This window comes from Rhodnius prolixus, unplaced genomic scaffold (assembly GCF_049639745.1).
Source record: "Rhodnius prolixus isolate KJV_2025 unplaced genomic scaffold, Rpr scaffold_3, whole genome shotgun sequence".
Taxonomy (NCBI): domain Eukaryota; kingdom Metazoa; phylum Arthropoda; class Insecta; order Hemiptera; family Reduviidae; genus Rhodnius; species Rhodnius prolixus.
This window is the reverse complement of record NW_027411603.1, coordinates 46,137,861-46,153,426: the sequence shown is the minus strand read 5'-3', so window position 1 is coordinate 46,153,426 and position 15,566 is coordinate 46,137,861. Positions and strand designations below refer to the sequence as shown.

General features: G+C 38.0%; 1 protein-coding gene across 1 annotated transcript in view; it reads right to left on the bottom strand.

Moving 5' to 3' along the window:
* Dop2R (dopamine D2-like receptor) overlaps positions 1–15,566 on the bottom strand; it is a 464,663-nt gene that overhangs the window by 76,685 nt on the left and 372,412 nt on the right. The window contains exon 2 of the mRNA XM_074125938.1: positions 6,627–6,736. Coding sequence (XP_073982039.1) covers positions 6,627–6,736 — 110 coding nt within the window. The remainder of the gene's footprint in view (positions 1–6,626; positions 6,737–15,566) is intronic.

The window sequence follows — 15,566 nt, the reverse complement described above, 5'->3', positions numbered from 1 at the left end:
TTTATTTAATTTTTTTTGTTGCTAGTAAAAGATCTTGGTCCATAGTGACATGGATGAGATGCTTTATTTACTTTATCTTTAGCAAACAGATAACCTCCCCCTCACAACTCCTGTTCGTAATCAGTTTTCATGCAAGAGGTCGCAAGAAAGAAGAAGTCTTAGTCGGTATCGTGAAAATGAATGAACTTAATTTGAAAAAACGAGAAAAAGCACGGTAACTTTAGAAACATCATTCAATAAATTCTCATTTCCGGTTAGGCGATCTTCCGAAAACTCGATATTTTTTTTTTTTTAACTTCTAGCAACTATTGGTGGTAAAATATATCCATTTACAGTCTAGAGAGAAGTCCCAGCACCAAACTTAACAAAAGTCTTAAAAAAAAGTTCAACCAAGAACTGAGTTATAGCGTGGGAATGACCTGAATGTAGAATACTGGAAGTTCAAGGTACTGGTCTGACCCGGACGACGGTGAATGTTGATTCTCGATTGATAGTGGCTGGAATGTGTCTTCCAGTAGACAGGGTAAGGCTCTTCTCCTATTTGCCCTAAACAAAGGGGTGTTAGCGGTAGTTTACCCTTTACTTTCACTTCTTCCTCGTCTCTTGTTTAACGTTTAACCCTTCTCTAGTTTCATCCCATAGCCCTTCTTATAGCCGGGGAGTTTCTCTTACAATGGTAAGAGAGAGAGAGTTAATCTTTCGCTATTACATCAAATGGATAAAGGGTCACACTTTGGGCACCAAGGTGCTGGAGGTTTATTCAATTTCTCTTAATCTCGGCGTTAATTAATATATATTTAATTTTAAAGTAAAGTAATTCATTGTACTTCAATACAGGGAAGGAAAACATGTTAAAATTCATTAAATTTAAAAGTATAACTAAATAACTTCTGGAGAATAATCTAACTTAATTTAAATTGATGCACTTTTCATAAAGGTAGAATTAGATTAATTTCTTATAAAACTGTCACAGTAGAAGAACACAGATATCATTACCAAACATGAACAGTTATATTTCCCAGCGCTACACAGAGAAAATACCAACTTTGCCAAAATTCATTCACTAAGTTCAAAATCAAGTTCGTAAACTTTCTAATATCGTCCTTTCTAATTGTCCGTCTGTCGCCCGTGATTAGAGGCTCTCTCTACGCTTGAATCTAATACTTCTTAATTGGTAATTCTCTAGAATTTCGGATAACTTGATAAAGATTTCTAGTTAGTAAGTCAATCTTTGAAAACAATTCCAGTAATATTTCCAAATTAGTGGGAAATCTGATAAAGAAAATTGGTGTTACTGCTATTTCCTTTTTAACTGCGCTCGTGAAAATTCACTTATCACCAAATATAAATGTTTGGAATAAATTTTTTAAGGGTAAAGTTAGTTATTGGGGAACGGAACGTTTAAAAGAAAGTCTTGAGGTCAGGATGAGTGCCCTAGCCCTTAATCTGTACTTGCACCTTTTTATAAAGGCATAAGAATAACATTAGGTATCATACAGTAGTTCTAACCTAATCACCACTCTAATCCCAATCCTATCCTTCTGGATGACTGGACTAAAAGGGAGAAAAAGGCTCTTATATCCAGCCCTGATTGCAATCATGCGCAACAACGTCTGCGGGTTATTCTACTTAAGGGTCTTGAAGGAAGGAGATGTCTCTTCCACTGCAAGGAGCCAAGAAGCGCAATAAACCTGGGGGAACACGATTCTTATCCAAATCCAATCTGATCTTCGGATCCTAGATCTTCTGCAGTTCCTTTCCCTGTGAAGTCCTTTGGTTGTTTTCACGTTTATTGGTAACACTGCCCAATTCTCACTTTGGCCAACTTCCTGTTTTAAAAATAACATTCCAAATTTGATGAAAATTATTAGAAAATTCTCAGGCTTTGCTTTACTTCTATTAGTCCATCTATGACACTTATTCTTTTAGTTAACTTGTCACATCGCGAGATTCAAGTTGAGAATTGAGCCCTCCTCAATTGGGCCTATTTCATAAATATATTGGGGGACACAGCTGTTTTCAATTTTAAATTTTAAACCAATCCCATGTCGTTTAAAAGTAGCCAATAGCCAATTCTTATAAAAAAAATACTTTAGTAGAGCAATAGTTGTTTGTATTTTTGAGCCTCGTAGAATTCCATATTCACCCCCCCCAAAAAAATTTATTACACCATATAGACCAAGCGCTAGCTGTATTAACCATTTAGCTAGACTTACCATAACAGTCACTATGTAGTACACAATTTCAGCTGAACAAACAAACGGTCACATGTTGTACATTTACATATCCATAACATTACCAAACTGTAACATGTAATATGAATTTCAATTATTGTGCGTAATGTATTTGCAACGTGCATCTAGACGGCCATTTTGGGTGTTGTATTAATTGTAAAAACTGCGTTATTTATTTAGTGCTTTTGTTTTTCCAAGTTTAATTTTGTAAGAAAATGATAAGGTGTCTTTATTAAACTTAAAAAATCTATAGCTATCATTTTTTTGCTCACTACAATTTAAATAATTGAATTTGCGTAATTTAAAAAGTCTAATATATTTACTCAGTAAAATTGATCTACCACTCAATCGATTTTCTAGAATTCTGAGATTTTATTTCTTGATCGATTAGTAGTATTATCAATCGATTTTATACTTAAATCATACTTTACAGGGAAGACTAGTCTATTCTCCAAAACAGCCTTTATAATAATCGATCTACATGAATGCAATGAGCATTCTTTGAAGCCGTTTTTAAAATAATCCTTCCATACTGAAAAAAATAGATTCTATGTATCCGCAAGCACTTCCGGAAGGCTGATTTTAAATCAGTTTTATATATATATAAACTCGATTTAATTTCACATTAAAATAGATTAAGATAACTCCGCTTGCCGTAACAATTCAATTTTCAGCATACTTTAAGGGTTATATATTTTCAGTTTAATTTTCTCGAAACTCTGTTAAGTAGGGTATTCATTCGATTAATGGACAACATCCTTTATTGCAAGTTCAAGGATGGCTTTCTTTTAATTATAGTGAGGAGCCAGAGCAGTTCTGATAATATAAAAGTCTGGAGGGTCACTTGTGATAAAAAAGCAGGGCAGAAAACCAATAGATAAAGTTCTTCATAAAATAACAAATGATATGGCAAAGTTCATAGATTCCTCCAGCCGAACGGAGTATTTCTCTTTTAAAAAAAGTCCACTCGAAAAGCTGTAGTTAGTCAAAGGCGAACAAGAAGATCCTTTCAAAAATTCACCCTTTTTGGTCTTTATACTGAACTCTAATGAAATTTCGTAATCTTTACCATGGCAAATGTAGCACCAAACACGAATCAACTAGGCTGATATAACAGGAAATCAAGTAAATGGAGTTCTAAAGACTAGGAGAGCCAGATACAAAGAGAGCCAAAGAAAAAGAGGGTTATGGTTTTGGTGGTCGATTTTATTTGGTGTTCATCGTGAAGAGGGAGAGTTCGGTAGTTCTGTATGTGTGTGTGCTTCCTTTCTTGCCAATGCCATCCGAAGCGGAGATTTCCGCCTTTATTTAAATTAAGCCTATATCCAAATACCAAAATGTGTATGAAGCAAAGAGAGCTTCAAGGAAGATAAAAAGAGAAGGTTGTGTGGATGTTGATATCTAAGGGAATTGTAGCCCTTGTAGAAGGGGGGATCCATCCAGAGGATTAGTTAGTCCTGCCCTTTCTATGTCAGGGTAAAAGGATTACAGTTTTAGGCATATCAGGAATCCTGTTGGACCTAGTATTCAGCAAACTACTATGCCAGTTGATATTCCCAACTTTATGTATGCACATGTATTATATTACTAGCACGAAGTGGGATAATAACTGTATTATTAATAACAAATACATCCTTTTCACAAAATTGGCAAGTCAAATGTCACAGAACTAGAGATGGTCATGGAAGAGATGTGATGTTAACTAAAGTTAGACCTGCCATCCGCCGCCCCGCCGCCCAACTGACTCAGAATTAGATTTGGAAGTTAACGAAGAGGGAGAAGTTGGCAGGTGACAACTCCTACATTCTGGACCGTCTGTGTCCAGGCGAGCGGCAGTAAGAGCGTATCTATGTAATGGGGGCGGATGAATTATGTAACAACTTTCCTGAGTATATTATCTAAAATACCCCTCAGTTTCTAAGTGTACTCATAGCGGCCAGTGAGACTTGGAAGCGTGGCCAGGCGACTCTTTGTGGTAATCTAATGGCTACAAGAACGAGGAAGGAGTAGGTGCCCTGTGAACAGGGCTAAACCGAAGTTTGACCTGTCGGGATGCCAGGGTACGCTGTGTATGGTCATTCAGAGAGAATTAGTTGCACTATACTTTCTTTTGCTGCTGAGAACTTGAAGCAAGAATTCAATTTATTCTAGAATCATTATCCTCAAGGACAGCGAGGCAGCCTTGAGAGCTATCAAGTTCTGTTCAAGGCTTCAAGAGTGGAAGTGTTTAATCTGGGGTCAGTTCATTCCAGGATTTAGAGGCGGCGGTGCGCTTGAGCCGTGTAGGTTACTGCAGAGTTTCTTTCAAAAGAAAACCAGAAAACTTTCGTTGCATTGCTTAGAATACATCAAAGAACACCAGAAGTAAAAGTTACAACACTAGCTACTTGTCCTCACTACAAGTACTACGGTTATTATTGTAACGACATCGGGTGACCATTCAGAAGATCGTAATGGGCCGCTGCAGATTTACCAACAAGTGGATCAGATAGCTTGTGTATCTTCTGTCAGAAGGGAGAGAATACGGTCGGCTGTAAGGCATGATCTTCACCTCCCTTTGTGCAGTATTTCTAATTATAGAGAAGATAAGAAATTGCATTAATATCTGGCTGGCAACAAGACATATATCCCACTTTAAAGGAAGCATGAGAGTGTATTCAAAAAACCTCGCTCTAAAAAAAGAAATAAATTCATGTTATCATTTATATTCCTTAAACCATGAAATTTATATTGGAAGAACCCAGCTGAGAGTCAGTAAATTACAACTTAAAAAAAAGAAGTTAAGTAACGAAGTAGAAGCTTAAAGGAGCTCATGTTTTACATTTTTATGAATGATAAATACGGGAAACAGAATGCAGCTGATGCGAACACAACATGGTCTATTTTACATGAGCGCTAGTTGCTTAAATAATAAAAGGTTCTATCCAAAGGAAAATTAACACTGAATAAAAACTCTAAAGCAGTAAAAGAAATGAAGTAAAGTAATTGCGTATTTTTTCAGGCGGGCTTTACGTCCAACTACCAATTAGGTGTCGTGGACGAAGGCGACTAGCAAACATACTTTACTGTAAAGTTCTTTTATTAATCATTAAATAAAATCCAAGACCTAAGACCGGGAATCGAACCCACTAACCAACAATACATATAAGCTTTGCGGGTCTAGCCTATAACCGCTCGTCCACTGTGGCGCCTTAAAAGAAATGAAATTTGACTTGAAATTTTTACTTTAGCATCTACTTCATTAGATTTATTATTTCTGGCTGTCGTTTGAATTCGAATAGAAATCTTCCTAGTCCCATTTTGTTGTTGTGAATTACTTTTTTTTTCTATCTACGATCTAGAATGCCGTAGATCACCTGTGCGGTCCGCGGGCCACGTGCGGCCAACCTGTATGGTCCCTATCGCTCGCGGACATGTTTTCTAGGCCCTACATTGTCAAACATGACGGTAAATCCCTAATTCAATCCCGAAATATAAGTAAAACCTAAAACATTATTATTTTAATCGCTGCAGTTCGAGTAAGTGCATAGATAGATGAAACTAGGGCGGCCCTTAAGGCCTACGCCACTGCGACCCCTCTGGATCTATTATGGTTCCCCTCACTCTAAAGCTCACCCTCCAGACCTGTCCTTTTAATCAGACTCTTGATTCTGGAGAGCGGCTCTTGGGTAAAGCTCACCAGCCTTGGTTTTTCCTCCCCGTTTTTTGAGATAAAGAATTCAGCGGAAACTGAAGAGTTCGTTTAACTTAACAGATGTGATAATCTCAAAAAAAAAAAAGATACCATTACATCTCTGAAGATTCAAGAAATTTTGGTTCTTATAGTGCAACATTACTCAACAAAGCGGCGCCTAGTGTCCATCAGCTCATCCATCAGGAACTACTTCTCAGACAGAAAACTTTACTCATCCTGAGTGGCCAGTTGAAGTTGAAATGTCCATTAAACCGGAAGAATACAATATCGTTCCAAATATCATCTTTGTAGAACTCTAATGTCTTACGGGGAACTGTAGAATGCTTATCTTACCACTTACAGAAGAATTTGTCTACATTCCTAAACCCAAACACTTTTTTGGAATTAGATACCACTGCTGTTGAGAGGTTGTTGATTGACTAAAACAAGCTTCTACTTAACAGCAATTATTGACTATTTCAGCAATGTAGACCCAATTGATTATCTTCAGCTTCTACGAGAACTGAAATAATTACAAATATCGAGGTTAATGGTGCCCAGAGGTTTTTTCCAGCGTAGTGCCGGGCTCCTAGCAGTGTTCTCTAGTTACCGCAATCCAGTGAGCGCAATTCAGATCAAACAAACCTGCTAGTGAAATAATATCATTGCTTAACATTAATTAAAATTAAATTATTTTATAAAGCAAACATAACACTCACCTGTCTATACTAATGGCAACTAAATTGAAGATTGATGACGTACTACAGGTGACATCCATTGCTATATAGAAATCGCACACAAATGGCGGTAGTGACCATGAACCGTTCACCTGTAAATTAATGATTTTCATTAGTTAGATGTCACAATGATGTTAGTTGAGAAATTAGAATAGAGTTTCTGAGATTTTGCGATGTAAGCGATAATAGAATCGTTGATTCAGTCTATTTGTCAAGATCTTAGGCCCCCAGCAACTTGCAGGACGTCTTCAACAAATATTTAGTAAAAATTCTTAATTTAAAGATAATGGAATAAAGTAGTCTATTTGAGTTTTCTACATCAGAGTTCTCTTTCGGCGAATGAGATTCTAGTTCAAGAAATCTGGAACAACCGATTGGTTGGCTGTACTTCCAAGATAAAAGTAAAGAAAAACCAAAAAAGTATTGATGGATTAATTTTTTATTAAAAATTTATTGATGTGGTTGCATTCAAAGAAACTTCAAGCAAAAAAGAATCAGGAGGAAATTACTTGCTGGTAAATAAAATGGCTAATGGGAAATGGTCTGACAAAGTAAATAAACAAAATGTTAATAGCACGAGCAAGAAGGTGGCTTGATAAATATACCTCCCAGACATCAATCAGAATGGCTACAGCCAAATCTTATCTTCTGCTCCAGTGTTGACCGGCTAAGAATGTGACTTGCTTGTATAAAAAGCCCGACTAATTTAAAATCTCTCTCTCTCTCTTATACCTTCATCCATCTTCAGAGTTACAATCCAAATGGGATTTCGTGTTACTCCTATTTACAAGTTCAAACATTCTCTTACTTAAAAAGAAAAACACTTTTTTTTTCCCTACCATCTTGCTTCATTCATTTCCATCTGAAAATTCAACAGCTAGAGAGATCCATCAGAGAAAGTAGATCTCGTTTCTGGCCAAGTGGAAAATTATTTATTTTCCTTAATCAGAAAAAAGTGGGAAGGTCTATTTCTGTAATTGTACATGACACAGCGTGAATCTGGATCTCATAAAGACAGCAAAAAAAGATGAACAATGATTACTCAGAAATGAATATATGTTAAACCTTTTCTAAAAGTTCGTGAGGCTCTCAGAGATTGGATCTAGAGAGGACATGAAAAGTACTGGGTGATGCTTCCTGGGATCAAACACAGCAAAAGGGTTACGCCCTTGTTGTGCAAACAAAGAACCAAAGTGGGACTAGGTTTGAGCAGGAATCAGATCACTCTGATTACAGGCCTATTCACAGGGCACGGAGGTCCAGGAAGCACCTACACAAGGTGGGGCTTATCAGGTCGGGACCGATGTGCAGTTTTTGCCAGAAAGAGAATGAAACGGCCTCTCACCTGCTATTCGATTGCTTTGCAATCGAAAGACTGCGCTTCGAAATCTTTGGTACCTTGAGACCAGAGGAGATTATAGTGCAGAAGGAACTGGTAGGGAAAGCCCTCAACCTCCTTCAACCTTCTTAGAAGAGGAGGTTACACCTACTAGACTTAAGGGAAGGCACAATAAGCCTAATGGTGGCTGCGGTGACGTGGGGCATGAGTCCCGTACCGCCGTGTAAATCTAAAATCTCTAATCTAATGGAAGAGACGAAGAGAAAGATTATCAGATTTAGGGCACTTACGGCAGAACAGAAAAATAAAAGATGTAAGAAGAATATAGAAGTACACAAGAAGAGAATAACCTCCTCCTTTAGTCCAAAACGAGTGGCTAGAGGAGGCTGAACAAAGACCAGCAAAAAGGGCTAATAAAACAGAATAAATAATCTGGTTAACCAAAGGAGGGAATCTATTATTACTAATTCTGGTGTAGTCTTTATTCTGGTGCGACATCTGACGTCGGATAGATGAAGTTAAAAATATCGAAAGTCAACATTAATCAAGAAATGACAGAAGTTGGCCAGCCGCCTACAAGAGAATGGGTGGACTATGAGGAGGAGAATCAAGCGCTTGCTGTATTAATTAAAATCTTGACTCATTTAAAATTGTTTATTCCAGCAGGACGATGATAATCGCCGAAGGGAAAGCAAATCGAGAGAGCAACTAAATAATATTCATTATTCTCAAAAAATCATTCACCAGAATTATTACTGCTCCCGAATATACAGTTTAATTTTATTGGCTATTAATGAAAAGTAAAACAAAACGCTTTTAGATTAATCACTACGTAATACTGGGACCGGAAAACTTCCAATTTTATTTGCCAGTTGGCTGACTAATTCAACAGATAAAATGAAAATTTCCCTTTATAAACATGAGAGGGAAATTTTGTTACGATTAAATACAAGTTAATAATCTTCATGCCTGTTTTATATTCAATTTTCATGCAGATAGATTTCCATCTGCCCAATCCCCCCTCCCACTCTGTGACCTCTTACCCAATCTATGAACTTTTTCAAATGGTCATTAAAATATGTAAATTTGTAGGAAAATCAAACATTTATTTTATGATAAAGCTTTTAACAATAATTTTTTTTTTTTCCTCTACAGCTATACGATAATTTATAACCGTTGGTAACAATGTTGTGATTGAAGGCTAGCAATAGTTCTGAATGGCGATATTCAGTCTCAGCGCCAAATCATTCTCTTATTCGTATTTCTCTCAGCTATTCCCTTATCTTCTTTTTAACGTGGTCGTTGGTACACGGACGGGTCCAAGATGGATGACGGAGTGGGAGCCGGCGTGTACGGGGCTCATCCGAGATGTAATATCTCGGTGAGCCTGGGAAGGCTAGCTACGGTCTTTCAGGCGGAGCTAGTCGCGATTATTATCTGCGCCACCGAAATAAGAAGACGGGGAGTGCATAACTCCAGAGTCGTCATTTATTCGGATAGCCAGGCTGCTCTGCGGGCAATTGACTCGTGGGAGATTAGCTCAAGGCTGGTGTGGGACTGCCTAGGTACACTGAAGGAAATTAGTAGCCATAATAAGGTCTTCCTGGTTTGGGTACCTGGGCACTCGGGTTACAGAGGCAATGAGGCGGCGGACTGCCTGGCCCGGGAGGGTTCAATGAGAGCGCTTATCGGGCCGGAGCCGTTCTGCGGTGTCTCAAGATGCCTCAGGAGTACATCCATTAAGCTATGGATGCAGGACCGATCAAGGGAATGGTGGGTCAAAACTCCAGGCCAGAGACAGGCGAAAAAGTTTATCCATAGCTACTCGCCCAAGCTAACTGCAGAATTACTCCAACTAGGCCGGGTGGCCATAAGGATAGCAGTTGGCATTCTCACTGGCCATTGTAGATTAAATAAGCACATGCATCGCATGGGCCTGGCAACGGATAGCCTGTGTAGGTTTTGTCAGGAAGAAGAGGAGACGGCACTGCATGTGATATGTCAGTGCGAGGGGCTGGTCTGGCTAAGGTACCGCCTCTTTGGCAAAGAGAAGCTGGTGCCAACAAGCCTCAGCCAGGGCCCTCTCTCGGACCTATTAAGGCTTTTAAGGCAAGCAGGACTCGAGAGGGTGCTCTGATGGCAGGTGCTCTGATTGACCACCTGGGAGCCCCCCCCCCAATTCCACAGTTCGGTTAAGGACAGGATAGGGGGAGGGTCTCCAACTAGGGGGGTGCCACAATAGATCCTTGGGGTGTCGCGGTGGCGTAGGCTGAATAGCCAATTCCCCCGGTAGAATCTATCTAACGTGGTCGTTTGCAAAAATTCTGGGAGCTTCCAGCAACAAAGGAAGTACGTCACCATTAAAGCTTGCACAGGTGATCTATTCTAGTCCGCATACGCTAAGTGGCAATCTTCCATAAGTCTATATTCTTTATAATACCTCTTACAGTCCTTTAGGCCTTCGTTTAAAGTGCCTTTCTAGAATAATTTACAATTATACAAACTGTACAATGTAAAAATACTGAGTTTGAAAAAAATGTATAAATTCAGAACCATTACAGTTGTAATAGTCGTGCGAGTGTTATCAGCAAATTATTTAATTCACAAAACTGTATTTTCGGATAATTTAAAAAATGCGCCCCAACCATTAAAAATTGCGCGAATTCAGGAATAAACTGGACGTACAAGATTAAAATAATGTTGAAAGGGTTAAAAAAAATAACCATTATATTAATTGGAAGCACAGATGGTTACACGTGGAACACACGTGTAATGGCGGTACTAACAACCGGCACTTTATTAAATTGCTGGGCTCTTATAAAAACGACTGAGATAATATGGGGGCTCGTTTTATCAGCTCACAACTAGAAAGCCTATTTGGTGTTAAATACTAAAGCGGTTATCTGAACTGCATACAGCTTATACTAGTCCACTCTCGAGCTGGGTTTAAACTGTAGATGATTACCACTACTTTTGGTTGAAACTTTTGTTTTTCTCATTCCCTTTCACCTGGGCGATTAAGAGAGAGCCTGCCCATTTGTCTCAATTCTTGGCCTTAAGGGTTGCCTCCCAGGATATCCTCTTTATTTTGGTCTTCCTGAGGTTCTTGCTTCAAATCTGAACAGGAAACTTTTATCCATTTGCTGCACGAGCCTAAACTGCCTAAGCTCTGCACGTTTTTTAATGATTTGTATTGGGTTCATTCATTTGTTGCCCTCTCAAAGTAGCATTTCCCAACACAGGCAGCGTCTAGGCATCTTTCATCCATTTCCAGGACGCAACGTTGCTTCTTCTCTAAAAGAGCACAAGATTCTCTTCTATAAGTCAGTTTTCAGTCAGTCATATGTATAAACGTTTTCAGCATATCAATTTTGTCGCAATTCATCGCTCACTTTTCCGCCAAAACCATTTCCAAGATCTTGATAAAGCGATCCTATTTATGGACCACATTGTCCACGTAGTTAAACCTGATCTAGACATTACCCATTACATCTGGATCTTTTCCTTTTTGACTACTTGTCCGTCCTGATGTTCAAATTCTTTTGGAGTTTCTCCGCACTGTTAGTATTAACTCTTAAGCTATTCGCCAATTTCAGAGTAATTAAAATTAATTTTCTGTAGCTTTCTTTGATCTCTAGGAGAGCATCTATTTATCAGTCTTTCTTTTGCAGCAAATTTCATATCGTATTCCACAGTATAAAAACACAACAGTCACAATCAACTAGTTACAACCCAAAGAGAGTCAAACTAATTCGGAGATATGAAAAAGGGAGAATGAAATTCAGTAAAAATGACGGTAAAGGAAGCTGGAAAAGTTTTAAAAAAAGCGAACTATATGAATTTTCAATTGTTCAACTTGAAAGTCTAGTGCAAATATATGAACAAAGCAAAAAATATTCTACTCCGAAATGGTAAAATTAGAAAAGGAAGAGTAAAAACGTAAAATCTCTCTTTTATAAATCCCAGTAGAGCTCATCCAGTTAAAACATGACGATATTATTACTAAGAATCCCAAGGGATATACTGGGACATCATTCGGGTAGCTCGCTAAGCCGCCTCACTCTCTTGATTTCAACATTACCACCACCTCTGTCATTTCTCTTATCAAAAACTTCCAAACCTCCTTAGACCATATAAAAGAGAAAACAGATTTACGGCTGAGATTGGTAAAAGTTCATACGGATCTTATTTAATTAAATCACAGAATTATTGCCGAAACATCTGGGCTCAGAAATGTTTGACTTTAGATGGTGTCAGAATAGTGGAGTACTTCAGGAAGTGAATAATTAGTCACTCCTGTTCTGTGAGCTAAGAGAGCCCTTGTTAAACAGGGCTGCTATGTCACTATGCAGTCACTAATTGCTCGCCATAATAATGCATCTTTTTTTTAAACCGTTCTACAGAACTCTTAAGACAGAATTTCTAGGTTTAGCTAAAAGTACAAAATTTGGATTTTTCTAACTCACTTTCCATAACTAAAATTAAACTTATGATCAACTTACAAACTACAACCCTCATCCCTTAGGCCAGGAGGACCCCCAAACTTTTTACACAGAGGGGCTAGTTCACTGTCCCTCAGACCGTTGGAGGGCCAAAATATTTAAAAAAAAAAAACTATTTTAATGTAAAAAAAACAAAAACAAAACGGGAACAAATAGAATATTTCAAATAAAGAACAAGTTAATTAAACTGCCCAGTATTTCTGTGGGAACTATGGGCCTGTTTTTGGCTAATGAGATGGTCAATGCCAGGTTTAGTTATAGTGCTTTGCCTTTCTTCCTACTTCTGCTTTTATTTTCGGAGCCGTGATGCGTGAGTACCGCGTCACCGGAAGTAGTACGGTATATACAGTGCTCCTCTCACTGACCACCAATGAAAGAGATGCCCCTTCCGGAAGTGCAGCGAGGGCCGGTTAAATATCCTCAGGGGGCTGCTGTAGTTTGAGGACCCCTGCTTCAGGCATTGCTAAATTCTTCCATGGCCGAGTCACTTAGACACAACTCTCAGAGCACATTTCCCGACTTCTTCAATTTTTTTCGTTCAGTTAGCCTTTTTCCAAAGCGGATCAGAATCTTCTGATCTTCCTCTCAACCACCTCTTTCAACTTCCTCACTATCCTTTCGCCCTATCGCCTACTGTTTTCCTGCATCGCTGAAAACGCGAAGTTCCACCAAACTCAAACGATAGTACCCTCTTATAATATACCCGATTTGCTCGCTTTTACATATTTCTCCTGTTAAAAGCAACCAACTAGGCAATTTCACGTGAAAAATGCGGTACTACATTCATTTCGCTTCACCTTACTTACTTGTTCACTATCTAAGATTATACGTACGTAAAGCGACAAGAATCTACCACTTCCTCATGCAAACAACATGTCGAGAAAGATACATTATCCCATCAAACAGTAATATATTATTGTATGTTTGGAATGTAAATGGTAAATAAAAAAAAAAAATGTATTTAAATAAGCAAATAAAGCTGAAAGCGTATTTAATGTAGCTACAACGCCATTGCGGGGGAAGGGGGAGCGCCACTGCTTTCCAAATAACAACCTTCACCTGGTCTTTTTATATTCAGAGTTCTTCTTCTTGTTTTTCTTCACAAGAGACAAGTTTCATCAAAAACAGATATACTTTTTATTTAGAATTTCAGATCAGCAGGCGAACTGGGTGCGCATCTTGCCGGTGTTTTTATTCCTCGCATTCCATTCGGCGGCGCTCTCTGAATATAAAAGTGAAAAGCTATATAGCTATATAGCAAAAAGCACACATTTCTAGACAAAAGTTAAGGCATAAAGCAAAAACTTGGGCTATGTTTTTATTTAAAAAGAAAAAAAAAATAAATAACCTCTTTAAAGAGAATATCACCTGTTTTCAAACTTTGAAAGTGAAATGGATACCTCCTCCAAGGTATTGAAGGAGAAAGAAGAATGCTATTAAAGTAAGAGACTGGGAAATGTTTGAACAAAGGATCAAGCTGTAAGAAGCCTGTGAAGGCGTAGAGGTTCCACCTTCATCCGGCGTTAAGTTTATGCAACTGGGGTCCACTTTAACTTACACACAATGAGGAAGATTGCAATCCGGTCCGATATCCTGGATACCATTCACGCGCTAGTTCACAAATTATCAGCTTAACAAGAGTTTAGGAATACCTTGGGCAAGCGTCACACATATTTCGCTCACAGAACGAAGGCAATCATAACCAGAAGAGAGGTAGCACCAGTTGAAATAGAAAGAGGCTCAGAACTCGGAAATCCTAACAGAAGGCACACATCTTAATGGCATTTGCCAATTCTCTCGGGAGATACACCTCATAAAAAAAGTACTGGCCCATCATTCAAAGAAAGATTTCATATCCTATAAACTTACCAAGGTTCTGGAATTTGTCTCTTCCAGATTCTTTCACAAATTTGGGAGGGCATAGTCTATTCTGGCACAAGTGGGACACAATAAACACTATTCTCCCCTTCCAATAAAAAAAAACCAGGAAACAATATCAGCGAGTTAGCAGGTCGTTTAGGTTAATGCTCAGATAACTATTTGCTACAACTGTGTCCACCATTTTCATTTGTAAATCCATTTTAACATATCTATGATCGTCCTATCGAATTATAGCGACTTCCAAGTTGCCCAGTTACTCCAAATGATGAGCACTAGCCTTGTTTCTTTGTATTCACTTTGTCATCCCATATTAATAATTATTTATTTAATAATTTGTGAAACCTTTAGGCCCTACAAATGGGTACAGTGCAGATTGTTACAAACTATTAAAGAAAATACAACAAATAAGAGATAAACTTAACCATATTAATAATTATACTATTATTATTAATAACTCTAAACTATAATTTCTTAAATAAGATCAATAACTCGCAACTACTGTTTAATATAAATGTTCTTATAAGTAAATTCCTGTGGTCGGTTCAACTCCTTTGGCTTTGGTAATGAATTATGTTTAATCGATAGTAGCCACTAGAGGACTAGCCAACTCATGAGACAGGACTATGCACAATTAATTCCATACAAAAACCCAAACCACTAGTCGGTTACCACTGGGATCGTAGCAGGAAAAGGAGCAAAAATAACTAAACGAATACTTCCTTAGAACTTGGTGGAAGGATGATAGTATTTCTTTGAGGATGTTAACAGTATTACGGTAAATAATTTCGCAATCTTCCGCAACAGATGGTTAGATGCGCAACATTGCGGATTAATGGTGGAATACGTAGTAATGAATTCTGGCTCAGAACTTGAGGATGTTCATCCGTGTTTACAGATTATTTTGGTATCTACATTTAATTTTCGGTGTTCCCAATATTTTGTGAAAGAATAACCTGAGCTCTAGTAGAAATGTTCTTGTAGAAAATGGAAATTGTTGAAAATCTTAACTTTTGAACTTTTCACAACAAAATTCAAAATTCTGGCCAAAGATCTTGAACGTAATCTCCTCTTAGCCCAAACAATCCGTCACGAGATGAATGGTTGTTTTCCATTTTTTCTTTTCAGAAAGAATAAATAAAAGGAAATCTTATTACCGATCAAGAACAAAGGGAAAAATGCTTAATATAATAAAGAGCTAAA